Source organism: Pleurodeles waltl, chromosome 3_1 (genome assembly GCF_031143425.1).
Source record: "Pleurodeles waltl isolate 20211129_DDA chromosome 3_1, aPleWal1.hap1.20221129, whole genome shotgun sequence".
Taxonomy (NCBI): Eukaryota; Metazoa; Chordata; class Amphibia; order Caudata; family Salamandridae; genus Pleurodeles; species Pleurodeles waltl.
Genome location: NC_090440.1, coordinates 926,627,246 through 926,654,897, shown reverse-complemented (window position 1 = coordinate 926,654,897; position 27,652 = coordinate 926,627,246). Strand labels below are relative to the sequence as shown.

At 42.9% G+C, this 27,652-nt stretch overlaps 1 protein-coding gene across 1 annotated transcript in view; it reads left to right on the top strand.

The window, feature by feature from the left end:
• Positions 1-27,652, top strand: part of LDLRAP1 (low density lipoprotein receptor adaptor protein 1) — a 223,418-nt gene that overhangs the window by 112,950 nt on the left and 82,816 nt on the right. The window contains exon 5 of the mRNA XM_069223923.1: positions 24,574-24,646. Coding sequence (XP_069080024.1) covers positions 24,574-24,646 — 73 coding nt within the window. The remainder of the gene's footprint in view (positions 1-24,573; positions 24,647-27,652) is intronic.

Sequence of the window (27,652 nt, the reverse complement as noted above, 5' to 3'; positions counted from 1 at the left end):
TTGGCCCCTGGTAAAATGTTTGCGAGTACCCATGGACTAATCCATACACAAGATAATTTGAATGTCTTCTGTAATCCAAGAAGAAACCGCGCGATCACATTGATCGGGTACTGAAGACTGGGCCTTGGTTCTAAACCACACAGAGGTTTGTGAGTATACCAGAGACCCCTGAGAAGCCCAAGACCTTTACACCTCATGCTAAGGGTGAATATGGCTCCTGCTTGAATTGGGCAGTCATTGCAGTCGAGGTAAGTCCATACATGGGCCTCCACTGCCTTCCAGCTCTGGTCTGTGTGAAGCCTTCAACCATCAGTCTGGCATGAAAACCCTCGATGGTACCCATTGCAACTTTCTGCAAAAAAAAAGCCTCCTCCACTCTGAAGCCCCCACCTGCAACCAAGTGATTGGTGGCATTAAAGCCTTCCTCTGTGCGCAGACACTTCGGTACTGAAACTCTGGTCTATTTTAGAGTAACTAAGCAACGGCTTTCACCAGCTCAGAGGAAAGATCTGTACCTAGATGCCTCCACTATCTGAGCCTATCCATTTCAAGAGAACTTGCTTTTGAGGAAGCGCCTCCCCACACACCACCTTTGCCAGAACCTGCACCTAAGACACTGATGTAGCCACCAGTCCTGTTTCTCTTCTACTCTCGCTCCCTTCTTGCCTCTAGCCCAGCCACCTATCCCTCTAACTACCTCAGCCATGCTCTCCAGAGGGGTCTCCATACTCTGGCTCGCCTTAGGTTAGTCCCAATCATTTAACCCCAATGACCTGCTAGCAGGTGAGGGCTCAATTTACTTTAACGCTGGCAGGAAATCACCATAGATGGATGGATGGGGACTAGCCATAATACAGGGTGGCTACTATCAAACTGCATTTCACTCTTTCCAACAACTTACTACGATCACCCTTCTCTTCTTGAAGAAAAGGTGTGTGCACTCTGCCGAAAAAGGGGTAAAAAATGTTTATATAAAAAAATTTAAAAGCGAAGCTCACCAACATCAAGGAACCAGGGTGCCCTCTCTGTACTTCCTGTTCCTGAGGAGGTGGGCTCCCTAAGGCCTTTCCTCAATTTCTTGGCCCTTCGACCACTACATCATAGCAGAACATTTCTGAATGACAGTCCTACAGGGGTTCCTCCTGCTTTTTTGAGGATTTCATGATTCTGTTTGATCTCCTGGACACTCGTCTAGGTTTCCTATTGACCCTGCCTACCAGAAATACCTTAGCTCTGTGGCAGACTGACATCACTACAAATTCTAGGTGCTCCTCTTCTTGGAGTGGCCCCAAGGGTGTTGAGTGTCTGGCAGTGCTGGCTGCACAACCTGCCAAGAAGGGAATCCACATCTTTGCTTACCTCAACAATTAGCTGATGAAGCGCAGTAGCAGGCCTCACTGTCTGACACACTAGTGATGGTTTCCTTGCTTCGCTCAGTGGGCTTTGTTATAAACCCCCACCACAAACCATCTGCAACCCTTCAAATGCAGCCTTTCCTCTGCTCCAACATAGGTACGGTTACAGAAAAAGCATACCATAATGAGCAAAGATGTTTGGGTTTTTCGCACCTGCAGCTTCTTTCAGCCCAACCTTTAGACTGGGACACTGGAACTATGCGATTGTGCAACCAGTGTTTTTCACTTAATTATTGAATTGCTGCATTTGCCACATAATCAATCACCTGCTCCATAATCTGCAGATTTTTAACATCGTTTCTAGCTTAAGCGTTTCAGAAATTACTTAAAACACAGCGATACGTGCTGCTGTGCAGCAGTAGGCCCTTTGAAAAGGTTGACAATTCACCCACCTTTATGTTGCTTGTTGCTACATTTAAGTGTTAAACTAGTACCAACAAAGTGCAACTTAAGTCCATAGTGTAAAAATGAGTGAGGCACGTTTTGTGGTAGTATTATGTTGCAGAATCTTGTCAATACTGCCGCATAATTTGGCCTTCTCCTGCTGTATATTTCCAGTTCACAATTCAAACCGTTGTCTGTGTAAAGATTGTGTCTTGCCTTGCAATCATTCCCCTTGCTAGATTGCACATGCACCCTGTTCAGGAGTGCCTAGCAGTCAAACAATCATGAGTATAGGATCAATGGTAAGATGCAGGGTCTATTCAGGCCCAGTTGCACCACTCTGCAGTGGTAATCAACCAGGAACCTGGTGCAAGGCAGGCCTTTCAAACTCAGTTCTGCATCTAACCATTATCACAGGCTGAGGTGTGTAACTGGTCAGGAATATCTGTCTATGCTTTTTCACCTGTTTGTGATACGGAAACTCAGGCAAACATCTTTTACTCATCTTGGTAGCTCCAAGATAGGCCAGACAAACTTTTTTTTTTTGAGGAGCTATCAATCGGAGCCTTCAAGAGGCCTCCTCTCAGGCTGGACCTAATCAAACTGAATCAAGGCCAAGTCAGTCTTGTAGCTTGTCATCTGGGGGTCCTAGAATTTTGGTTACTTCACCACCTCTGGCAAGAATGTATGTCCATTTTTATGCACAAGGTTGGCCCATTACTGAATTTCAACCATTCTGATACTTTTAAATACTACAGTTCAGGAGTGTGTGGTCTACATTTTGCTCCTGCGAACATCAGGTGTTGCCTACACATCCATTTGCCTCCACTTAGCAGTAGTTGCTGCTTAAATGGGCAAAAGACAACACATATATTTAAGAATTATGCCCCATAGTACATTCTGTTCCAGTCTGGGACCTCAACATAGTTATTACCAGACGTATGGGACCATCATTTGAGCCTATGCACTCATGCCCTTGGCTGTTACTTCCTGAAAAGTAACTAATAATGTGTTACTCTCCCTGTCTTCTTCTTGCTCTTTAGGAAGAGTGTAATAGGGGATCCTATTTAGTAGGAGCAAGAGTCCTCACACACCCAGCTGGGTGTCATGCTTCATCATTGGACCAGCTCCTCGCCAGACTGGCGCTGCAATGTCTGGCGGGCACCACCCTTTCGGGGGGCTCTTTGCCGGAGATCTTTTTTGATGATGCCACCCTTTCCCACAGGTAAGTGAGGGGGAGAGGGAGAAAGGAGAGAACAAAATGAAATAGAAGGATAAAATTGGCTCAATGACCCTTACTAAGAACTATCTTTATTAATATGGGGTCTTGGCCAAGATTAAAACTGTAATCAGGAGGGTAGAGTCGAAGTAATGTTTGTAAAGGGTGGTGCCCGCCAGACATTGCAGCGCCAGTCTGGCGAGGAGCTGGTCCAATGATGAAGCATGACACCCAGCTGGGTGTGTGAGGACTCTTGCTCCTACTAAATAGGATCCCCTATTACTCTCCCTGTCTTCTTGCTCTTTAGGAACAGTGCATCACATTATTAGTTACTGTTATTGGAGGACATACACTGGACCTCATAATCCTCTGAATCCCCTTAATTTTTGATATACTTCCTGAAAAGTGCCTTGCCTTGTGATTATCATCTGAGCTGTGCAAGCACTCCATTTAGGAACATTTCATCCTGGTCCCCAGGGATAGGGTACTTATTGGAATCAACCTAAAGTTCATCTCCAGGTATTGTCAACTTTCCACCTTAAGCTAAAAACTTCTAGTCTTTTTCCAGCTGCCTGATTCTGTGGCAGGAAGAGCACTGCATACTTTAGTTGTTAAGAGGTCCCTCATGTACCACATAGATATTACCAAATATTTCTGTAAGTTTAACCAGTCGGTCTCCTTTGCTAAGCCTCACTGGGGCAACTTATCTTATAGTCTAGGAGAGATAGGTAGATTATTAAATGCATAACACCTGTAGTAACCACTAAGCATAGGACACCTATTACCCTGCTCTATAGACTAGCTGCCAGATGGCACAACATTCAAGACATTTTTTACCATCAGAGGCGATATTTACAAAGTATTAACCCCTTGGGTGCCGAGGACGAGCTGGTTACGTCCTCAGCCATGGTTGTCGTGTGCCTAGGATGTAACCACCTCCTCCTGCCCACCCTGTGGGCCTCCCAACTCCCCTCCCCTGGGCGGGGATGGAAGTAGAATCTTTCCACTCCACCCTTGACACCTCCTGTGACATCTGACATCCACACACACGATTGCTCGCTGACATAATCAGAGGTTGCCTCATTGTGCTGGAAGCGTGGCTTCCAGCGTGACTGAGGAGAAACTGATTAGTTTCTCCTTGGCATGAGGGCAGGGGAGATTCAGGGAGGCAAGGAAAGGCTTTTCCTTTTTCATGTCATGGGCATTCCTGCAGCCCGATCACTGTGATTAGTGGGCATTCCTGCAGCTCAGACACAAAGCGTGTTCTTTTTTTTTTTGGATGGGGTGTGAACCCCCCCCCCCCTTATTCCCCCCTGATCTCACTCCCCCGGTGGGGCGGATGGGAGGGGGCAGAAACCACTAGACACCAGGTATTGATTTGTGCTTTGGGGGAGCAGCCTCTTGGGCTGCTCACCATGGGGGGCACATTACTGTTGGCCATTTCTGCCCATATGCCTCGAAAGAGGGAGTGGGTGTCAGAAAGCCCACTAGACACCAGGGAATATTATTATTATTATTTTTTTTTTTTTTTAGGATGGGGATATGGCCATACCCCCACCCCAAGTAAATGTGAACAAAGCGGTTCTGAGGCAGATTGGGGGAGTTACCCCAATCCACTCCTGGGGGGCGGCAGAAGGCCTACTGGATGCCAGGGACTTTAAAAAACAAATAAAATAGTGGGGTGGTGGCTGCCAACCTGTATGGGCATCGTTATGCCCCTACCTCAACTGAAGGGGTCTTTCAGTTGTTCTCTTCCCCCCCCCCCCCCCCCCCCCCCCCCTTGCACTAGAAGATCTTATCCCAATGCAAACAAGAGGACATTTGATCATTTGGGGTTTTAGTTTTACATTTGGGCCATGAGAGCGTGGCTAACTCTCCATTGTCCCATTTGGAATGGTGAGGGCTGCACTTTTTGGACTTTGGGATGTTGCCATGTAGAAAAATCTACGAGACCGCGACACATCTGAAAACTTAACACCTCGGTGAGTCCAGGGTGGTGTGCTTCACATGTACCCTGCACCTTTTTCCTTCACACAATGCAATGCAAACCTCCAACTTTGCTTGAAATCACACATTTTCTGTTATTGAACCTTCCAGAATCTGCAGGAATACACAATTCCTACCACCCAGCACTGTCACATCTATACCAATAAATTCTGCCTCACTTGGCAGCCTAAAATCTTTTTTTATTTATTTTTTCCCTTTCCAAACTGCCCTTTTGGACCCACTTTGGTCCATTACCACCCCCCCCCCCCCCATATCAATTTCAACATGTTTTTGGCTCTTGCCTGTCACAGGCACTTGGCCCACCTACACAAGTGAGGTATCCTTTTTATCGGCAGACTAAGGGGAAATGTGTGTGTGTGTGTGTTTTTTATTTTATTTTTTTCCAAGATTTTGGGGTTTGCAAAGGATTCTGGATAACAGAACCTGGTAAGAGCCCCACAAGTCACCTCATCCTGGATTGCCTAGTTTTCAAAAATGCACAGGCTTGGTTTTCCTAGGTGCTGGCTGAGCTAGAGGCTCAGATCCACAGCTAGGCACTTTCACAAAAACACATCCAATTGCAATGTAAAAATGTGATGTCTGTTTGCGTTTCCTTTCGCTGGCACTAGGCCTACCCACACAAGTGGGGTACTATTTTTATCTGGAGATTTTGGGCAATACAGAATAGAATAACAAGTGTTATTGCCTCTTTCTCTACATTTTTCCCTTCCAAATGTAAGACACTTACTTAAAAAAAAAAGTCTATATGAGAAATGCCCTGTAATTCGCATGCTAGTATGGGACCACAGAATTCAGATGTGCAAATAACCACTGCTTCTCAACAGCTTAGCTTGTGCCCATTTCTGAAATACAAAGCGTTCCTTGATAACTATTTTTCACTCTTTATATTTCACCAAATGAATTGCTGTGTAGCCATAGACTACACAAACCATTCTTATTCCCCAATAATACAAATCGTGACATTGCATACAAACGCACACTTTTTATGGATGTCTAAACAAAGAATGGTGGACAAATGACAAACCATAACAAGCATTGACATAGCCGATAGATCTCGTCTGTGACTTAGCTAAAAAAAGATATAGGCAATGTTGTACATTAGTGTGGCTACTACTTTGTATGGCTTTAAGTTATTCGTGTAAAATATGGAGTATAGCATTGTATGGTGAACAGCTTAGAGTTGATTGGAGTGGATTATATTTGTTTAGTGGTAGAGGGTGGAGTAATGTATAGTTGAGTGGCATAAACACTGTTTACATTGGGGTAGAATGTTGTAGGTGCATAGGATCAAGTAGATTGAGAGTGGGGTGGTATAGTGTAGGAGAGTGGAATGGTGTATAGTGGAGTAAAGTTGTAAATTTGATTTGTGTTGAGTATTGTGTAGCATTACAGTGAAGTGTCGTATGTTGAGGATGTCTAGTGGATTAGAGTATTGTAGAATCTATTCTCGCTTTTGGGAGCTTTTAGCTTTGGCAGTGGTTTTTAGCGATGCCGTACAGCATCCCTCATTACTGTGCAGTATTGCTTAAGTATATGTGTGTGTGTGTGTGTATATATATGTGTGTGTGTGTATATATATGTGTAATATATATATATGTGTAATATATATATATATATATATATATATATATATATATATATATATATATATATATAATTTCTTTAAGTGTACTGTAGGAAAGTGCCCCTTTATTGTCATGGTTAACCCCACCCCCAACCTTTTAGCCTGGTATTGATGCTAACTTGACCAAGTGTGTGCTGGGGTCCTGCTTATCCCAGCACCAGTACTTTCTCTAAACTGTACCTTTGTCTCCACGATTGGCACACAGCTAGGTTCCTTGTAAAAGGTACCCATGGTACCAAGGGCTCTGACCAGGGAGAGTCCCTAAGCATGTATTGTGCTACCCTAAGGGCCCCCTCACCAAGCACTTGCACCCTGCCATTGCAGATTGTGTGTGCTGGTGGACAGAAAATGGTGGTTGGCATGCCACCCCTTCCAGGGTGCCATGCCCAGAAACCACTGCCTGTGGCATAGGCAAGTCACCCCTCTAGCAAGCCTCGCATCCCTAAGGCAGAGTGCACTGTACCACAGGTGAGGGCATAGCTGTATGAGCAATATGCCCCTACAGTGTTTAAGTCCATTCTTAGACATTGTAAGTGCAGTGTGGCCATATTAAGTACATGGGCTAGGAGTTTGGTCATTACAAATTCCACAGCTCCATGATTGCTTCACTGAAGGCTGGGCAGTTTGGTATCCAGCTTCTCAGCATAATAAACCCACACTGATGCCAGTGTTGGATTTATTGTGCAATGCTCACAGAAGGCAACTTAGACCATTTAGTGTAGGACTGACCAGTCTGTGCCAGCCTGCCACTAACAGACAAGTTTAGGACTCCATGGGATGAGAGCCTCTTTGTGCTCTCGGGAGGGTCAGAAACCAAGCATGCTCTGCATGGAGCTGCTCCACACCTCCACCCTCCAGGAGCAGTAACACTTGGTGGTGATCCTCAAAGGCTCAGGCCTTCTGTTACAGTACCCAGGGCACACCAGCTATGGGAGATGCCTGCACCACCCTCCCAACCTGCCCCCTGGGACCAAGCCCCACTTTTGGCAGCAGGTCTGGTGTGAAAATTAGGAAAAACAAGGAATGACCACTTCAGCTGGGACCACCCATAAGTTGTCAAGATCTGAAGCTACCTCCTAGCAGAATCCGCCATCTTGGTTTGGAGGAGAGGGACCAATAAGGATAGGAATTTGCCCCTTCCCCCAAGGGGAGTGGGCCCAGGAAGGGTGTAGCAAACCTCTGGGACAGTGTCCATTGACTACTGCCCTTACACCCCTGTAATTCCCCTAAATTAAGTATTTAGTGGCACCCTTGAAACTTACCAGATTCTTGGTGACCTCCAAAAGAAAGGACTGTCAAGCCGACCCCAGCAGTGAAAACTCCAAACTGAAGCTGCAGAAAGGCCGGGGCCAAGTCAAAGACCCCTGCTCAAAGAAGGTGATGCATCTTGCAAGGCCAGCGACCTCTACAAACCCCCAGAGGACTGCTTGCCCAGCAAAGGACCAAGAACTCCAAAGGACCGCGACCCTGTCCAGAAGAAACCCTCAAAGGACTATAGAACCGCCCTGGATCAGTGAGCCCTGCTCATTCAGCACCTGACGCCCACGGCCCGAGTCCAGGTGGCCCACTGGACCAGAGAAGGTCGCCAGGCAATTCTGACCTAGAGTCCACCCTGGATTCACCCCTCTTGGCCAACACGATGACGCCGGTAGCCTGAACACAGAGGACCCTGCTGATCCGATTAAGAAACCCAACGTCCAAGGAGACCCCTTCACCCACAGCCCCCTGGCCTTGGGGAATCTGACTGTCCAGCAACGTCCAGTGGGCACTTCCCCCTACCTATTCAGCCTTTGGTTTCCTGAAACCCACCCCCCTGAACCCAGCCTGCAGCATCTTTTGTGACCCCCCCCCCCATGCTCCCCCTATTTAAAAGCATTGGGTGCCCAGTTCTGTGTCTGCGCGGTTAGTTACCTGTAATCCTGCTTTCTCCCAAGCGCCCCCAGTCCTCATAGGATTCCATTGTAAACCCTACACCAACTTTGACTCCTGCACCGACCGGCCCCATGTTGCTGGTGGTGCACCTATGGGGTCAGTCTACATCTCTGAAGAGTGGAATCGTAGGTCGTGTACTTACCTGTTTAACTGTGCTAATACTTCCCCCTCCCTAGGACTCTTGACTCCAATAAAAAAATTGCACTGTCAACTTTTGAAATTGAAATGTTACTCGTCAACTGCTTTATCTGCAAAAACCAAAGTACATTTCATATGCTTCATACCTATTGACGACTGTATTTACTTGGAAGTAAGACCTTTTTGTTCTAGAAATAAAGTAACAAAATATATTTTTGCTATATAAAACTGACCTGGAGTTAGTCATTGTGTGCTTCATTTCTTGACTGTGTGTAAAACAAATGGTTTGCACTACCCTCTGATAAACCGGACTGCTTGACCACACTACAATAACAGCATTAGTATTCTCTCATTTAGCCTCTAAGCCTTAGGGGAATCCCTGGACTCTGTGCACACTATACCTAATTTTGTTACAGAGCCAGTTTTCTACATAAGAGTAGGCCGCTCATGTCATTTTGTAGGCATATGCACCAGACGTGTGCCTACAAAATGATACATGCACTGTATTTTCTTTCTGCAACACAGGGAGAAGCACACCTGAACAAGCCCATCATGGAGGAGGGCAGGGAGAAGCACAGTCAAGAGCATCACAGATCACTTTTGTTAGCACAATCTACAATAAAAACAGAAAACATCAACAGTAGTAGTAGTATTAATCATACTATAACTGATACTGTATTATAATAATAAAGTACATTAATAGTACTTGACTATGAAAGTGCAATGTAAAAATTATTATAGCTTTTTAAAGGAAAAGTTTTTTTGTTTTTGAAAAATTTGTTTTTCCAAAATGCTTTCATTAACTGTAGACAATTTAGTCAAACTTGTTGGTTTTCTTATTCATTATTAACAAACTGTACTCTGGTGACTGGCAGAGTCCATTGTTCATAACGCTGAGTGACATGCTGTTGCACTATGTCCGCCATGTAGGTCCCACCGAAGACAATGGTTCTACAGAGGTATTTGTTTTGTAGATGGCAGGTGGTGGTCTGTTTTCAGGGTCACTGGAATTATGCAGCAGAAGAGGGCCAAATTATGTGACCAAGTTAAGTAAATTATGCAGCAAGAAAGGCAAATTATGCGGAATAATGCAGCACATTTTTGGTATAGTAGAACTACATTATTTGGTCATTTTAAAACTTGATTGTCTGGGCCTTGCGTGCACCTAATTAGCACCAATTTAATGCCGAAATAGAACAATAAGCAACAGAAAGGACCAGTCCAGCTTTGCAAAGAGCCTTCCACTTTGCAGAAACAGTTTTGTTTTAATAATCTGCAGATGATGGATTATGTGGCCAAAGCAGCAAATCTCTAATTGTTACGATCGCTGCAGCTGCACAATCGTATAATTCCAGTGGCCTTGCCATTTTGGATAGTATTGGCATGTGTATTGCTCCTAGGGTGACCACCCGTCCGTTAATTTCATGGAATGTCCGTAATTTCGCTCCGTTGTCCATGATGAAAACCTTAACGGACGGCATTTGTCCGTAATTTTAGCCTTTCACCTAAAGGGCAATGGAGGCAGGACGAAATTAGGGGCAGATCAGTTTCCCCAGCTGGACTGGAAGGCAGGGAGTCTCCTGTGCTCGGAGGGAGGGCGGGCCAGACAGATAAGAATCAGACCTTCTTGCCAGGGGGTCTTCTTCCCTAAAGACTTGCAAATGTGCCCAACTGGTAAATCTGCAAATACAAAGGGGCTTGAAAACCTGCATTGACTTTACTAAAAGGAGTCACTTGAAGTTTTCTGGTGGCAAAGATATATTTCTTTTAGAGAGGTATTGTAATGGTGGTCCAAGGTGAGCTGTGGAGTGTGTGGTTTTAATGGAGTTTTATAAAAAAAAATTAGGACTAAATATAAACTGCATATTATTTAAATCTGTATTTGAGAAGCACTGGTTTTATATTTAACAAACATGTATTTGCTCATTTTGTAGCAGCCTTTATTATGATGTAATTGTATTTTTCAGTTCTTTCAGGTACCTCATAGTACTAACAAACATTGGCAAAGCCAATAGGTCTCATTTACGAAAGAGTTATTGGCTTGGCTAATGTGTTTTAGCCATGTTATACACCAGAGTAGCTCCTGTTCAGCATGGCTTAAAGTTAGTGGCATAGTTGAGTGGAGTGGCATAGGAGCAGTGGCGTAGAGCCCAGTGGTGCGGTGTACAGTGCAGTTGTTTAGACTGCGTTAGTGTAGAGTGCAGTGGTATGGAGTGGCGTGGGACAGAGTGGCATAGTGCAGTGGAGTAGTTTCATACAATGGAGTAGCATAGATTGCAGAGTACACACGTTGCAGGGAGTGCAGTGGCGTAGTGTAGAGTGGTGCAGAGTAGAGCAAAGTGCTGTAGAGTGGAGTGATGCAGAGTGGCATAGAATGCAGTAGTACATAGTACGCAGTAGTACATAGGTGTATAGTACAGTGGTGGAGAGAGCAACACTGCAGAATAGGGTCAGTGCAGTGATGTACAGTGGTACAGAGTAGAGGGCAGTGGCGTACAGTGCAGAGTAGACTCATGTGGCTTAGAGTGCAGTGGTGCAGAGTAGAGTATAGTGCCTAGAGTGCAGTGGCATAGAGTAGAGTGGTGTAGAGTGCAGAGTTGTAGAGTCAGTGCAGTGGTACAGAGTACAGTGGGATAGAGTACAGTGGTGCAGAGTAAAGGGCAGTGGCACACAGTGCAGTTGTTTAGAGTGCACTGGTGTAGAGTGCAGTGGCATTGGGCAGAGTAGAGTGGCATAGAATGCAGTGGATTAGAGTATATTGGTGCAGAGTGCAGTAGTACAGAGCAGAGTGGTGTAGTGTATAGTGGCGGCCAGTGCAGTGTTGCAGTGTCAGCTTGCAGTGGTGTAGAGTGCATTGAACTATAGTGCAGTGGTCCGAGTGGTATAGAGTACAGTGGTGTAGAATAGATTGTTTCAGAGTAGAGTGCAGTGGCATAGAGTAGAGGTGCAGGGTAGATTAGTGATGTACAGTGTATTGATGTAGAGTGCAGTGGCGTACAGTGCAGGGGCGTACAGTGCAGGGTTGTAGAGTGGAGTTGTGCGGGTTAGATTGGTGTTGCCTAGACTGGAGTGGTATGGCGTGCAGAGCGCAATGATGTAGAGGCGCAAAGTGCAGTGGCATAGAGTAGAGAGGCACAGAGTAGAGAGGCAGAGTGTGAGGTAGCATAGAGTGCAGTGACAATGTGGAGTGGTTCCGAATGGAGAAAAGTGTAGTGGCATGGAGTGGAGTAAAGTAGAGTGATACAGAGTAGGGTGCAGTGGCGTGTAGTGGTGCAGAGTGGAGTGCAGCATGGATGTTATGCTAACACACTGCCATTACAGACAACACTTTTTTATTTTTTTATTGGAATGACCATTACATTTGCTCAGTTTTTCAAATCAAACTATACTGTGCACCGACGATGTGTGGAAATTGCATCACCTATTGCAATGATTTGTTTTAATCATGTAAAGGTATTTGTTTCCAGCACAGGTCAGAATTAACAATAATGTGCTTGATTTGTATTTAAACGTTGTCATGTGATAGAAAAAACTCTTTCCTAACCCCAGTATCCAGCAAGATTGTCGCATAAATCCTGTCACTTTGAAGTCGGAGAATGGAAAGTAAACACTAAGTTCCCACCGAAGATAGAGCCTGACATTTAACTTTGTTCTTTGAATGCACAGCAAATAGATAAGATACGAACAAGACTTACAGGCCTGCTTACAGAAAGGGAGAACTCAGCAGTATACTGTAAGGTTTTGGCAAGGGAAGGGACGAACGCAAGCTGCATAGCCTAAAACAAATAAAGCCACCAAATTGAAAGCAACAAATTGTGAGTTACATACCACAAGGCCAATGGCAAGCAGCGGGCAGAATGCATTCACAAGGAAGCACTATGAATTTACTTAGTGACAGCTGTGGGATACTTTGTGGGGAAAGTCAAGTATTTTAGTCCATATCTTGCAGAGGTTTGACCACATCAGTCACCCAGGTAGTATGACGAAGACCTGGAGTGTTTTCCATGTTGCAGGATAGGTCTGTACACCCATTCTATCAGTTTGCCACCATTTCCTATGGTACAGAGCTTCTGGCACACCTCTTGCAGGGTTAGTGCTAGGTGGCAGACATGAAATAGGGCATTTAATGATTATTTAAGGTGGTTGTAAGTAAGGAGTTGACCGGGGTGAAGATGGTAGTCTGCCACAAGGATTTGGAAATTTAGTAGCTCACTGTTCAGAAACAAAGTACCCAATATTTAGACACCTGAAACACTCCACTGATGGAGTTGCTCGGAGCACAGCCATCCTATGCAAGTGGGAAGGCTTAGCAAAGGTACTGCAGGAGCATAGGGTTTCTTCATGTCAGTGAGTTTACAGGTTCTGGCAAGGCAAGAGAAAGTCGTACATGATAACCCCGGATGATCCATAGAATGGTCAGTAGGAAACAATGAGCAGTGCATTAAGCCTTTCTTAAGTCTTTACTGGTAAACCCCATCTCATGCAGGGAGGTGGGCAGAAAGCCAGCGAGCCACCCATTGGACCTGTGCAGCTGAATAATAGTGTTATAAGTCCAGAAGACCTAATCCCCCTCCCCCCCCTCAGTCAGTTAGCTTTAGAGTGGAAAGAGCTCCCAATGGCGCTGCAGTGACCAAATCAGATGTGTGGCCTGTCTGAAGAAGGAATGAAGGATGAGCAGGGGAAGGTTTGAGAAATACTATCATTGGGGTAGCACCCCATCTTCACTAGTGCCACGTGGCCTCTACAGAAAGCAGAAGAGAAGATCAAAAAGCAAACTGGGCTTGAATGGACCGTTCGCTCTGCCGAGATTTTCATCCTGGAAATCAGTGTAAGAATGGTAGATATTAATCACTAGGTATCAAAAGGTAACTGGTTCCCAGTTCAATCTGAGATCTAATTGTATATAAAGGCGAAAACAGTGCCATATGTTAAAGAAACACTTTTTAAAATTTAAAATTAGTAAATTTTGTTTGTGCAATTTACATCCCAAATATTTTGAAGATTCAATGTGTACTTGACACTTGGGGATAACCCAGATCTCTAGTTTGGCTTTTGCTCAATTTCAAAACCATATAAAGACATGGACAAAGCAGGCAATTGCCTTGCACAACCTTGGAAGGGGTCTGGCCCCTGCTCACCCTTCAAAAGCACTAACAGCGGACCATTGCACCAGAAGAGTTTGCCAAGTTGGATGGGTGTTGCTTGTTCAACCTCTTGACAGTGCCCCTTCTGTTTAGCTCCTCTGCCCTGCCTCTTTATAAAAAAAAAAAAAAAAATAGGTTGAAAGTCCATGGGCAGCTGGGGTAAGCCAGATGTTTTTGTTCAATTTGTTTTAACTAGCATAAGGTTAATTACCTTAATGTTTCCCAGACTGTTTGCCAGGGGTTTTAAAATGTTCAGAAACCTAATCAAAATGTTGCTGTTACTTTCTCTTCAGGAAAGATCGGGTAGATTTGGGTAGGGGTGATGGCCTTGCCACAGTGCTGAAGGGCATTAATTTACTACTGAACAAGGATGTAATGTGACAACTGAATGTAGCATACCAGGATTCAATCGCAAAAAAGGCCACAGTGAATAAATAGTGCTATGTTAAAGAGTAAATAAATGCACTGACAACATAGTGAGGCATGGCACCTGGACTCGGAAACAGTGTCCCTCCTGCCCTAGTGTGATACGCCCCTGCTCTAGGTACGAGGATTCATACAGAAATGACACCAGGCACAGAAGCGCAGTGAAGCATAAGCATGCTTCTGCTGAGCAGTCCTATTAATCCATCTCCACATTAATTGGCCTCTGGGCTGGGTCAGCAATGAAGTGCTGTTGCACTGGGGATTCTGAACACAAGACAAACTTTTTTTTTTTTCCCCTCTTTTCTCTTTACTAATTTATTTATAAGGCGGGAAATGCCAGTAGGAATAGTTTCTTAGGTGCATGCTCTTCAACTTTGCTTAACATTATCTTTAACAGGTGGCTCAGCCCTTCATACTTTATAGGCTGATAAACTGCATATCTTTTCCTTGTAGTATTAAAACTGGTTGTATTAAGTGTTTTTAAAAAATCCACAACAATACATGAAGCACTATGCGAATATTTTAGTTAGAGTATTTGGTCCATTGCAAGTATGATGTCCTTCGCACAGAGCGCCTGCAAAAGAATATTCTTCTCGGGTTGGCGGAGGGAGGGAGGGAGGGATGGATGGATGGATGGATGGTTGGGTGGCTACACAGATTGATATATTTTAACCCTTTATCTGCTAGGTCCCCTTGCGGTCTTATTCCCCCATAGACGAAGGGCAGTGAATCCATCTGTAATGGATTCCTGTCTTTCCGTGCGAGCGCTATACAGTTCCTCACAGCCTTCCTTGTTCAAGCCATCGTGTACCATAGAGGGGATGGCAGTCTGAAACAGTGACATCAAGTCACGTATCCTTTTTTGTTTTTCTTATTATGACACTTAATTTGGGGAGGATATCCACAATATCAACATCTATAGCTTGCTATCTGTATAGGCTAGCGCTTCAGCACCCTACGCTAGTAAGTGCTATAGAAGTGTTATAAACACAACACAATATAACATCTCTTTTCGTAGCGCTCTGTGCAGGAGTTGCAATTAAAATGCATCACGTAAGTTTTTTTTTTGTTTGTTTTTTTTGTCTTTACAGCATTCACACGAAGGAAGGTAACCTGTACCATAGCCCATATCATGCACTGAATCGCCTTCAATAATCCCCTAATTGGCATGTAATCTCTGTGCAATGTGACAACTAGGAAAAACAAGCACTGGCCAATGTTGTAGAGTGGTTAGAGGGTGGGTGGTGCCATTCCTTAAGGAAGATCTCTTAATTTCCGCCCTTCCCCCACGATAAGCAAGAGTCCAAAGCACACCACATGCTGTAGGAGAAACACATTACTTGCCGTTCTGAGACAAGATACCGAAAAGTAAACCCTTCTGGCCAGCTTTGTTGCAGTGCACAAAAACCTGAGGACTACAAGCTTAGACCCACCCTCTCTCCCTGAGATCAGTTTCGAAGGTGTTTCGTAATGATTTTAAAATTAAAACAACCCCGAAGAAAGTAATCCCAAATCTCGCTCACCTCAACAGTATCCGCGCAATCACCAGAGCCGCCGCAAGCAGCACGGCACATTTATTCAGAAAAAAAAAAAAAAAAAAAAAATAGGCCATCTGAGCTCGGAGAAACCTCCATAAACATTGCAGCACATTACTAGGCACAAAAAAATAACAAATGAGAGCGTCTTCAGTACTCCTGTCTGTTCCTGCTTAGGAAAGGTATGCCCTGAACTCTCCCTCATTACGCCATGTGGCACTTAGTAGAGGTAAAGTTTAGGACATAGAGCAAGCCCATACAGTTAGGTCTGCGACGAAAAAGAAAACCAGGCCCTTTGTAGTAGATACTTAAAACTAAGTCGGGTGCGCAGTTTCAGCATGAGAGCGCGGCAGCCGTGAAGTGGGTGCCGTGCTGAAATAATAAAAGCTGTGGCACCTCCAAAATCACACTATACTAACTGCGAAAGGGCCCTTTTTTCGTTTGCTCCAACTTCCATTTATGCAAATAGGCCTGTAATTGAGGTAAAGGGAGAAGCGGAAGAAAACAAGCACTGCTGTGGTGCTCCATGGGAGTGAACAGATGAATCTGAGGGACAAAAGAGAACAACTTGAAACAAAGTATTTTTAAAGGACGCATAAATAGACAAATGTATATTTGCAGTGGCAATGGGCGGACTTGGAGGCCGCACAGTTTGACAATAGGCCGTTAAGCGACAGGGCAATCGCTGTCTAGGCTCGTTCTAGAAATGGCACAGAGGAATATCAAGGAACCAAGAAGAAAGATAAGTCCAGGAAAAATATTAATCATCTCACATCGTGGCTGAATCTAATTCTAAAATTAGTAGAATGACCTGAATGGAGATACACTACAGATAACTTGTTCACAATCGTACCATGAATCCATTCAGGCAGCGGCCAAACATCTGAACTTGGATAATGTGATTCCAAATGAACACACACATTTTCAAAATACACCAACATATAAAAAATTATAACCAAAGATAAGTACTCTTTAAAAACGGACCCAAAGCTGAAGCTAAAAAAGATAAAAGGAAAATATGAATAAACCAAGAAAATAGTGGACCATGAAAAACCCGAAAGATCATAAATAACACTCAAGTGTACAAGGTAAAAAAATGCAATATCCAGAAAAATATTGAATACGCAGTGTTTCTTGAAAAATGGAAACTCCGTCATCCTCACTCATAACCACACTATGTACCATGGCAAGAGTTTTTTATATTAATAAAAAAAGTGAAAATTAGAAGTTTGTCACCCTCGCTCGTGGTTATACTATGTGCCATTCAAAAAAAAGTTAAAATGTGCAAGCTAATTAAACACACTAGTGCTTCTAAATATAGTATAATATTGTGTGTATATGTGTGTGTATGTATGTATGTGTGTGTATATATATATATATATAGCATAAAATAGTAATGGCACACATTCATTGTAAAACTGCTAGGTACATCAAAATAAGAGCTTTAGTAGTCAAGCCTAAAGATGATGACGGCCTGGCACGCGACTCCATGCAGGTTGAGGTATTGGTCGAAAGGAGTGGTTGTGGAGTATAAAGTAATCGTCGTCTCCCAAGTCCTGAGGGCAATCGATCAGTAGAGGCACAAGAAAGAGTAAGACTTCTCCTTCCATGGTCATAGACTTTTTTTTTTTGGAACCTGCTTCTAGGCTTAAATGAGCAGGGGCTACTCCCAGTTAAAAGAATATTATGAGGCCATACATCTAATTTTTGAGTAGTCTGACCCTGCCAGCGAACCATCAGATCCTGCAGGTTAGGAGGGAGCCCCATCTAGTTCTGCGCCAGCAGCTTTCAGCCTAGGTGCTGATGGGCTCCCAAGAATCCAGTTCTGGATCTGCACCTGCCCTGGTCATACCTTCTTGACTTTTCCCAGTACTGGTCTGAATGCAGACTCTCTAAGAACCATCCCCACTGTCATCCCTGGCTGAAATGGAGCCGGTGGGCGGCACCCAATGCTGGCAGGTGCTTTAGGCCAGATCCTGAGTCCCATTCTGCTGGGTGTGACTTGGAGGAAGACGGAGGGATGGCTGGACCCTTTAGAATGGCATCCATATAAAGATTAAATGAACTGGTGTGAGGACTTTGGTAAAGCCAGTGGACTAGACACATCTCCAGGTACTGGTATGCTTCCTCCTCCTCTTACTATGGAGTAGGGAGGCTCTTGTGCAGTGGTGGTGAGCAGGGTGGCTGAGGGCCTTGACCTTCAGCTACCCTTGATGGCAATCAAGACTAATCTTCTGACTGAGGTGCTGCACCCAAGAGCTTCCACCCCCGAATCCCTGCTCCCGTTCAGTGAGGTCCTCACTGCCAACCTTCCAGGCACTTGGTCCAAACCCAGCATAGCGGCTTCTGTAAATAGGGTGATTGCCCACCATCTCCCTGCTCCTAGGGACCCAAGATTCCTGACACAGCACCCCATTCCTGAGAGCTTTGCTTTGTGGTCCAAATCTCTACTTCCCATGCTGCTCCCCGAATAGGTAATCCAGAGACTGGATTCATTTTGGGAAGAAGTATTCTGTGCTCCAAATCCTTAGTCTCTCCACCATGTACACCTAGTTGGTGGCAGGATTTTCCATCACCTGCCCACCTGGCAATCCATTACTTCTGACAGGTGGGTTTTGCGGAACGTCCGAAGGGACTGCGGCATCCTGCTGGTGACATGCCAGTTGGCATATGCAGGCTCTGTAGTGGGACCTGAAGTTCCAGTGGGCGCAGCATCAGGGGACTTTGTCCAACATTGTCCAGATCTCAGGGGAACAGCGAAAGAGCTACAGTGGTGGTAAACTAACTACTCTCATTTTGAAATTTGGTTTGCAGACTCACCTACAGAAATACTATTGCTTGGGGATCTATTCAAAGATGAGGAATCTGTAGCTAGAGGTCTCTCTCATGGACAAGCTAGTTCCCTTTTGGTAATGCCTTATCTGGTAGAGACTAGAACTAGCTGAAGATTACTTGCTGACCCACCTATCCTCCCCACTTTTCAAATGGATTTCTAGGGGCGGGACTTCCTTTTCAGGGCCCTAGTTTTAGTTTACACACTAGTGGTTAGTGTTCTCCATGGCTCTGTGCTTCTGACATGGAAATTCATGAAAAGAAACTGATGTCAGCATGCATGGGTGGTGCCTACATAAACGCAGTGTCCCTTACCGCATGGCCAATGACTGATGCGGAGCTGATCAATGTCATACCAGCTCACAGGGTACTAATTATGTATAATCTTCCGGATTGTCTGACGCCTGGGGAGAATTCAAAGGTAGATAATCTTCAGCTAGGTATAGCCTCTAGCAAATGAGGCATTTCCCAAGATAAGTAACTTGTCCATTATGCCTTTGTTACTGTCGGCTATAAGTTCAAATCAAGCGGACTGGTGTCTCCACGTTCTTAATTCACAAACTGGAATTAGAAACCATGCACCAAATAAACTATGAAAGTGCTACTATACTCCGCCGTGCTCATGTATACACATACCTGTGTTTGGCCAACAAAGAGGCATCCATAGTCCGTGACCTAGGTCATAGGCAAACCAAGCATAAAACCTTTCCTGGTGTAAATCCCAGAAGACCACTCCCTCCGAAAGACTGGACTGCTGTGTACCGTAACGCTGCTGCCATTTTGGGACAGTCATTCCAAAGGAGAACTCGGCAAACAGCCATCATAGACAAGACAAGCCACCACCAAAGGAGGGAGAGGGAGACCCTAACTAAAGACTGGACCACTGTATACCTTTTCACAGCTGACCTATTTGACAGTCATGACGAATCAAAATACAAAGAGAACCTTTACCACGTGTATGCATACACATTCAAACAAAATGGAGAAGGGACATCGTCAAAAGAAAGGCTTAGCAAAAAAAAAAGTACCACAGGCACTATTTTGGGACAGTCGTTGCAAAACAAAATCAAAAGAACATTAATAGAAGTGACAGCTACGAAAACAGCATAAAACCACACCGGTTACCTCCAAGTAGGTAACGCACAAACTAAAGCAAACTCACTTTGCAAACTAATACAAGAAGCACACAAGCTATCCGAGCGTAAATACATTCGGACTAGCCATAAATCGCATTATTACGCGCCTTAATTTGTGAAATTGCATAAAAGATGCAAAACTGGCTTATCTAATGCAAACAAAATGTGGAACTTTAGAGTACCAACCCCTATAGCGCGGTCAAAAGCAAGGCCACCATCCAAAACCAGTAAAATTAAAAGTATGTCCAAAAAGACCTTCTTCAAACCATAAACTCTCAAACTTTGAAACATGTTTCTTCCAAAAAAAAACATAGCTACAGTTCAAAATGTGTCCCCTTCAAAAGTGCTTTGTTAAACACTTAACAAATGTGAGTGTACACAAAGGGAAGGTCATAAATGTAGGCAGTTTATTTAAATGCACCATACCTCCTAATATACGCCCTATAGTCGTATAGGCATCAGCATATTCGTCCCCCGACCGCCCCCCCCCCAAAAAGGTGGAAAGTATAATTAGTCTCAAGACAACCTGAGTTACCCTGTCGGAAATGAAATGCCAACTGTTTCCTCAACATTACAAATATCTTAGTTTGGTTCATTAGCATAAGAGCGAGGAGATAAAGCTTGTAAGAGGAATGAAGAAAGTATTTTTTATATATATATATATATATATATATATATAAAATAACATAGGAGGCATCTCACGCAATTGTGCATATGCAAGCAGAAACATCCTACAAAAAAATGATGTGGCTTATCAGTTTATTGCCCACAGATCTTAGCCTATATAGCTATTTGGCTTCCAATTGTCGCAGCTGTCTCCTCCCTCTGGATCAAGTAGGGCCACGTCCATTCCATGGAATCTGAAAATTGTGTTTTTATTTTTTTTTATTTTTATTTTTTAACATCCCTGACGGTTACGAGATAATGAGATCAAACGGTAGGTAGTTAAGAGTAAGTCAGGCTCTGCATTGTTCTTGGATGCGGGACTGGAGTTGGTGTGTAGTACTCCCTACATAGATTTTGTCAGACGCAAATGATAACCTATACCAAAAAACAGGTTTGGCATTTCAAATTTAGGGAGGAGATTAAAGGTTTGGAAGAAGAAATTAAGTTTAAGTTTGAAAGAGGCTACAGACAAATGTCATTTTGAAAAAACAGATTCAGTAGCACCAAAAAATATTTAGAGACCGGAAATTAAGATTGCTAGGGATGACTGGGACTACAACAATGGGTGGCTCTCAATTAACTCGTAGGTTTGATGTTATGGTTCCCAAAGGTAAATTACAGCAGTTCCCAGAGATGGGCAGCCTGGAGTGTAGCTAGCAGTTCGGACGTGCCCTTCATTGAGGAGGCAGGTCAAAGTGGCACGAGTAATGAGACAAAAAAATGATAGGAAGGGGACCAAACACTGAACCAGAGAAAGAAAATGAATAAGCAATGGACTCTGTATTGGCTTCACACTCCATACATCCTTTCACCTGCTGTGACGTCTGAGCCAAACACTAGGTAGAAGGAATATGCTAAGCATATGAATTTACAGCAGGACACGCTACAAACCGATGCTTGAAGGGAGAGTAGCATATTTCATTTAAGACCGACTCTGCCTTTTAAGCCAGGACACGGAACTGCTCCTTTAATTTGAAAGGTAATACCCTCCGGAACAAAATACCTTGTACCTGAATTGGCAACCTAGGCATCCCCTGAGGCGAGCGAAAATATTTCAAAGGCATTTCGACTTCAGAAGCTTTTTGATCACTGTTCATCGTGCATAATGTCTAACATTAGATGTTAAAGAAAGTTAAAGTTACTGTCAGTTTCTCTGATCAGATGCCAATTTCTGTAATCCCAAATTCTATTGTTCTACACACTCTGAAAGGCTGTGGATGTGTTAATTGATTTAAATTTAAGAAATGTCCCAGCTGTGCGTGTATAAACGTAGCATCTATTCTTGCCACAAATATGGTAATTCACCAGGAAAAGGCAGGTTTGTTAAAGTTCACTAGAGAAGACTTAAAAAAAAAAACTATATCCGTTTGAAGCAAGATTGACCAGGGTGATAAGGCCTCAGTACTTGACCTAGTTGCAATCACCTGCCATGCTTTTTGTGATCTACCCTGATGTGAGCAAAGCGATTTTCTTTGCTTAATTGTTGGTCTTAGATGTGTGCATAACATGAAAACATGATTGAAATAGGGCTCAGAATCTCCTGTGCTTCAAAGTAAGGTTAGGTGAAATTTGCATGAATTTTGGAAAATGCTAATGTAATTTCACTGGACATTTTAGCGCGAAATGAATCCTCGTGTCACTTTTTTTTGGCCTAAAGATGCATTTAAGCAAGTGCACCGTGAAAATCACGTGTTTCTGTATATTTGCAGTAAAGCTTACCAAGAATCACCCCCCAAATTGTGCCACTTTAATACAGAACAATTGATCGTAATTACATTGCTGGTATGCCCGTTTCTTCATTTATTTTCTTCTCTGCATGAAACGGCAATATCGGACTTTGGACTGAAGCCTTTGAATTTTTGTCTAGGGTGTCCTTGATCCCTCAATGGCTAAATATTTAACTACAGTATTTTGTTGTAAACAATCACTTTGCTGGCCATTTGCTTAAATTAATTATGTGAAGGCACATAATTGTTTTGGGGAATTTTTTGTTAAAAGCGTAATATGAAATCAAGCCCGCGTGGTTTACATTTTTCCCACATCTACTTTAAAGGCAGTACAAAAAGTTGAACATTTTCACTCTGCCACTGGTAACCTGTGAACGTTTTGAAGGCCAGTGACGAGAGCTGTAATTGTTTAATTGAGGCAAAGTCTAGCTGACAAAGTTGTACGCCTGCCTATAGAGGGTGAACAAATGTGTGACCTACTTTTTCAAATGAAACAAATGTTCATTGAGTCCCATATCACTGTTCGAAAGGACGACTTCTTGCGTTTTAGATCTTAGTCACTGTGAAATTACAAAACAATTTACTATGCTCTCTGGGTAGAAGGCAAAGCAATTGCTCTCTAGTTAGTGGTGTTGGTGGCCTTTGGAAAATTGAACACAACGTGGAGAATTCCCCCCTTTTTTTTTTTTGTGCAGTACAAAAGGCCACATTCTCAGTCATATTTTGTAGTATGTGAAGTAGTACTAGTCTTGTACTGCAAAATGCCATTCTCAAACCAGTGGCTGGCGACCTCTTTTCTGCGCAGAGATCTCTACCATGGTGATGAGCACGGCAAAGGTAGGCATACAAATTTGTAGTAAATGAGGGAGGCACCAGCTCATGCACTGGAGTAATAAGTCTAAACAGGAGTGGAATCAACTTTAAGAAGTGTGTTGGGCATGCTTGCTACTACAAAGCAAACATTTATACAAGAACAAGGCCAGTGCAGTTCAAAAAGTAAACTTCCAAATTTTACTTTAGCCCTAAAAGTCTCAATATGCTGAAATTACTTCAGCCCAGCCTTGGAGTAAGTCAAGCACCACACATGATCTGCCACGGGTACTGCATCACACTGTTAGACAACAGTGGAGGCAGGGAATAAAATAATTCTCAATAGGAACTGATGTTAAAGTATTTAGAATGTTTACATTTAGTGGGAAAAGATGTATTGTTTCTTTGATTCTAAAATCAACTTAATTAAAACTAATATTAAACCTTTTTAAGCAATTTTAAAAGGTCACATTTAATACAGCTTTTTTATCTAAATGTACTTAACATTAAATAAAATAGTGAGGATGAGTTATTTTTTTTTTTCTTTTTTTTTTTTCCATCTTTCCTAGATGAAAGCAATATATAATTTTTGTCGTGATCATTTAATTTGACTTGATGGTGCATGTAATTAAAAACTATTTAACCTGGGAATAAAGTAATTATACGTTTATACTATATTAACATACTTGTAACTATTCCCTGCAATCTCTCAGATGTGTAAAGTTAGTCATAAATTATGTTTTAAATCCATTAGTGACCCTTACAAGGGTGGAGACATGCAAGTCTACACCAAGGTGTGCATTTAGACTGTGAAATTGTGAGTTGCAAAAAGTGTAGATTAATTTCTAGGCTCAGGAGTTAATGTAAATATGTATCTTTTACTTGGTAAATAAAGTTCAACAGTTCTGTATTATGTTCCGCATTGGTAGTTTGAGGTTCGTGTTTGGGGTAAAAAGATTTCTTTTGTAAGTAGAGGGATTCTCCTGCAGAAAAGCTTCGCAACGACTTTTACCTTTTTAAAGTGGTGTAAAGACACTTCTTTGTGGAAAAAAGGACCCATTGTGCTTCTTATTTGGTTGTGTTGCTGAGGATCATTGCACTTCTTTTTTTTTTTTTTTTTTTTTTTTTTTTTTTTTTTTTTTACTTTATCAAGGTGTGAAAGAATTAAACAAAAGGCCGGTTTACAGGTTACTCTTTCAACTCCGATAGTGTGAGCCTGAGATTTTGTAGTCTTTGCATGACCACGTGAGCAACTTGAGTCTCAATCTGGTTCACACTCATACTAATTGTTGTAATCTGATTGAATTTTTTTTTTTTAAATGTCCATATTTGTATTTGACAATCAGTTATACATAGGTAACTCATTCTCCATTTCTCTGCATCAGGTTGAATCCCTAAAGAAACTGTTTCTCTTCATAAAGGTTTCAGAAAAGAAGGACAGCAGTTATGCCAATGCATAGATTTATTTAATCTAAAACGATATGTCACAAAAAAGAATGTTATAGTTGGTAATATGAACTGTATTGCCTTCAAGGAAATAAATATGTGAAAGTAAAAAAAAAACGCTCTCTATTTCAGGCCCAAGCAGTTACAATAACTGTAGCTCAAGCTTTCAAGGTGGCCTTTGAGTTCTGGCAAGTTTCAAGAGAAGGTGAGTGACGTTTGTTTTTTGCTAGACTCCAGTTAGAAACACCTATTGACAGTTTATGGACCCCAAGATGGCCAAAGGTCAAAATTGATGTATTACAGTAAAACATAAATGCTTTTCACTATGATAGGTGTTCAATATAAACTATTGGAAGACTTTTCTTGCAGTAATTGGCAAGGCACTTCCACTGTCAATGACCTTTGGTAACCTACACAATCTACTTCGCACACTGTTCTGCCGTTCCTACCTCTGAATTAATATAAAGCTGTCACAGAGAATGCTGGTATTAATTATTAATATATAAATAAAGCTTGCAGTCTCTGCTTGCTACAGCCTTTGTGCATCATGTAGATCCATGAAAAATGCTATATCCTAATTTAAAGTCAAACAGCCCTGAGCTAGCTAGGCACTACCCTAAGTTCTGTTTGATTCAAAATTCAATTTATTGGCAAGTTTATTTCATGCCTTGGTTAATTAAAACCATACATGAATAACGATACTTTAAAACAGTAATATGAAGTACACCAATTAAAATGCTTCAATCAAGCCAAGTGAAAGCTACAACAGTGTAACATGCAATAAAAGTGCAGAGTGCATTTTATACAGCAGCCCTAACAAGGGAGATACAAACAACTGGGTTTCTCACCAGCAAACATTAACAAGCAACATTACTGATCTTGAAAAACGGCACCACAATAGCTGAGGGACTTGTAAAGTCTAGAGGGCCAAATTCAGGCCCTTTCTGTCTAACATGGTACCAGTTGATGCAAGTAAGTTTATTAAAAACAATGATCAACATTCTTAAAATCTGCACTTGTGAGCTAAATGTGGTGCCTTACTTGGGCACGCAGCATGGTATGGAAAGTGCAGTGCGCAATGAGTGCTATGGTGAGGATTGCACGAAACCAAAGTGTGCAAGACCGCTATGTGTAAGCCTAAGCCAGGAGTACATTGTTACAAAGGCTGTCCCCTTCCACAGGCTGCTACAGACCTAGACCATAAGCAGCCACTATTACCTAGTTGTGGTCTGTCTGAGTGATCAGGGTGACAAATGAAAACAACTGTAAGGAGTGGCATGCCCGATTGACCTGAGAATGACCAGCAAAGAACCAAACAAGCGGTGGCTGGGATAATGCTTGGTTATGAATTAGAGGGAGCACTCAAATGATCCTTGTTACCAACTGGAACTGACCAGGTGTGTCACCTTTCCTTGCAAGCCCTTGTCTATCACTGACTTAAAGTGCTGTCCATTTCTTTTCAGCCTTGATAAAATATCTCTCAAAATGCCAGTTTAATTGAGTATCTGTGGACATAAAGCAAGATAAAACAGTGTCTACAAGTCATGGTTTCTTTGGTTGAAGAGTGGCTGTACCATTGCTCTCCTCGCTACTGTTAGTTCCTTACAAATGCATATGAGATGGACTAGATCTTCTTTGCCCTTCCTGCACAGTCTGTTGCAAATAATTTACGTTCCCATGGGGTTAGATGTAGAAGTGAAGGTAGCATGCCCAGTCAGTATTTCAATAATTTTTCCTTTAATGGGCTGGAACAGACTGTGCAGAGGGATTGTGGTTCAGTTTTACACAACCTTTCAAAACGACCCACCTGTACGCTCTGTTGGCGTCTGCCTTGTCTTTCAACAAGGAGACACATTTAATGGTTTGACTGCCTTTTTAAAGCGGAGTGTTGCTGATGTCGCCCAAAGGCTGTGTAAGCCAAGTTGTGTTAGGGAGTCTGTTGTATTCTTAATACTGTGTGCGTTGCTATGGGGATTAGAATTCTGTGGTTATGGGGATTGGTAAAGTCAGTTTATCGAATGCAGCTGGGAGAGCGGTTGCTGTCTGCTTCGTGTGCCGGCCGTGGGTCTCCTCTGAAGCTGTAATTTATTCAGCAGAGTACCTCTGCTGTTCTGGTCTTCATTTCGATATCTACCACTAAATTTTGGCGACAAAGGTGTTCTCTGGAGACCCACCGACCCTGCACTCTGCTTCGTATCGGCTAGCTGGCCCTGCCCCCCCCCCCCCCCCCTGCATTCTGTCGACTCATCGAGCCTACAGGATTTACTTACTCACCGGCTCTTCCTGGAAGGTGAAGTCCGTTTTCTTCTTGCTTCTTTCTGCGGTTCCTGATTTGGACGGAGGCATTTTCTTCTGCTCCTCGCAAGCCTCAGTGGACGGAGGCATTTTCTTCTGTCTGTTCCTCGTCCGCCTCAGTCGTTTCTCCTGAAGTCACCTGACTGCTGTCCCTCGCGTGCAAGCTACACCGCCTTTAGAAACATTTCCTTTTGCTTTGGCGGCCATCTTAAGACTTTGGGATGGTTTCCAATCTCCATCTTGTTCTGTGTGCGTATCTTCGGTGACTCACACACACCTTTGACAGTTAGTTCTCTGAGGTCTATATTCTTAAAAGAAACTAAGAAATTAATTTTGGGAATTTAGTGATATTTATAAAAAAAAAAATATATATATATATATATATATATATATATATATATATATATATATATTTTTTTTTCTTCTTTCGACAATGGCAACAGCTCAGGTTGGTGTTCAACCTCCTCCTTTTCTTCAAAAACCTGGTAGACCGCCAATTCCTTTGAGAAAGTGGTTACGTATTTTTGAAAATTATTTGGTTGCTATCAATGCTTCCAGGTACAATGCTGCGCGCAGAGCTGCACTCCTTTTCAACCACTTAGGTGAAACTGGTCAAGAAGTTTTCGATAACTTACCAGCCATAGTTGCACCACTGGGGGGTGAATCCTGGGATGCATATATTGAAGCTACAGCACGTATGGCTAAACAGTATTCTGATGAACCTTCAGTAATGTTGGAACGTCATTTTTTTAAAAAAGGAAACAGCTGGTGGATAAATCCATTGAAGATTTCTTGGCAGTCTTAAGAATTCTTGCTGCGAAATGTGAATTTGGTTCAAATATAGACATTTACTTGCATGATCAATTAGTTTTCAATTGTTCTAACAAAGATACAAGAATGTATTTTAACTTGTAAG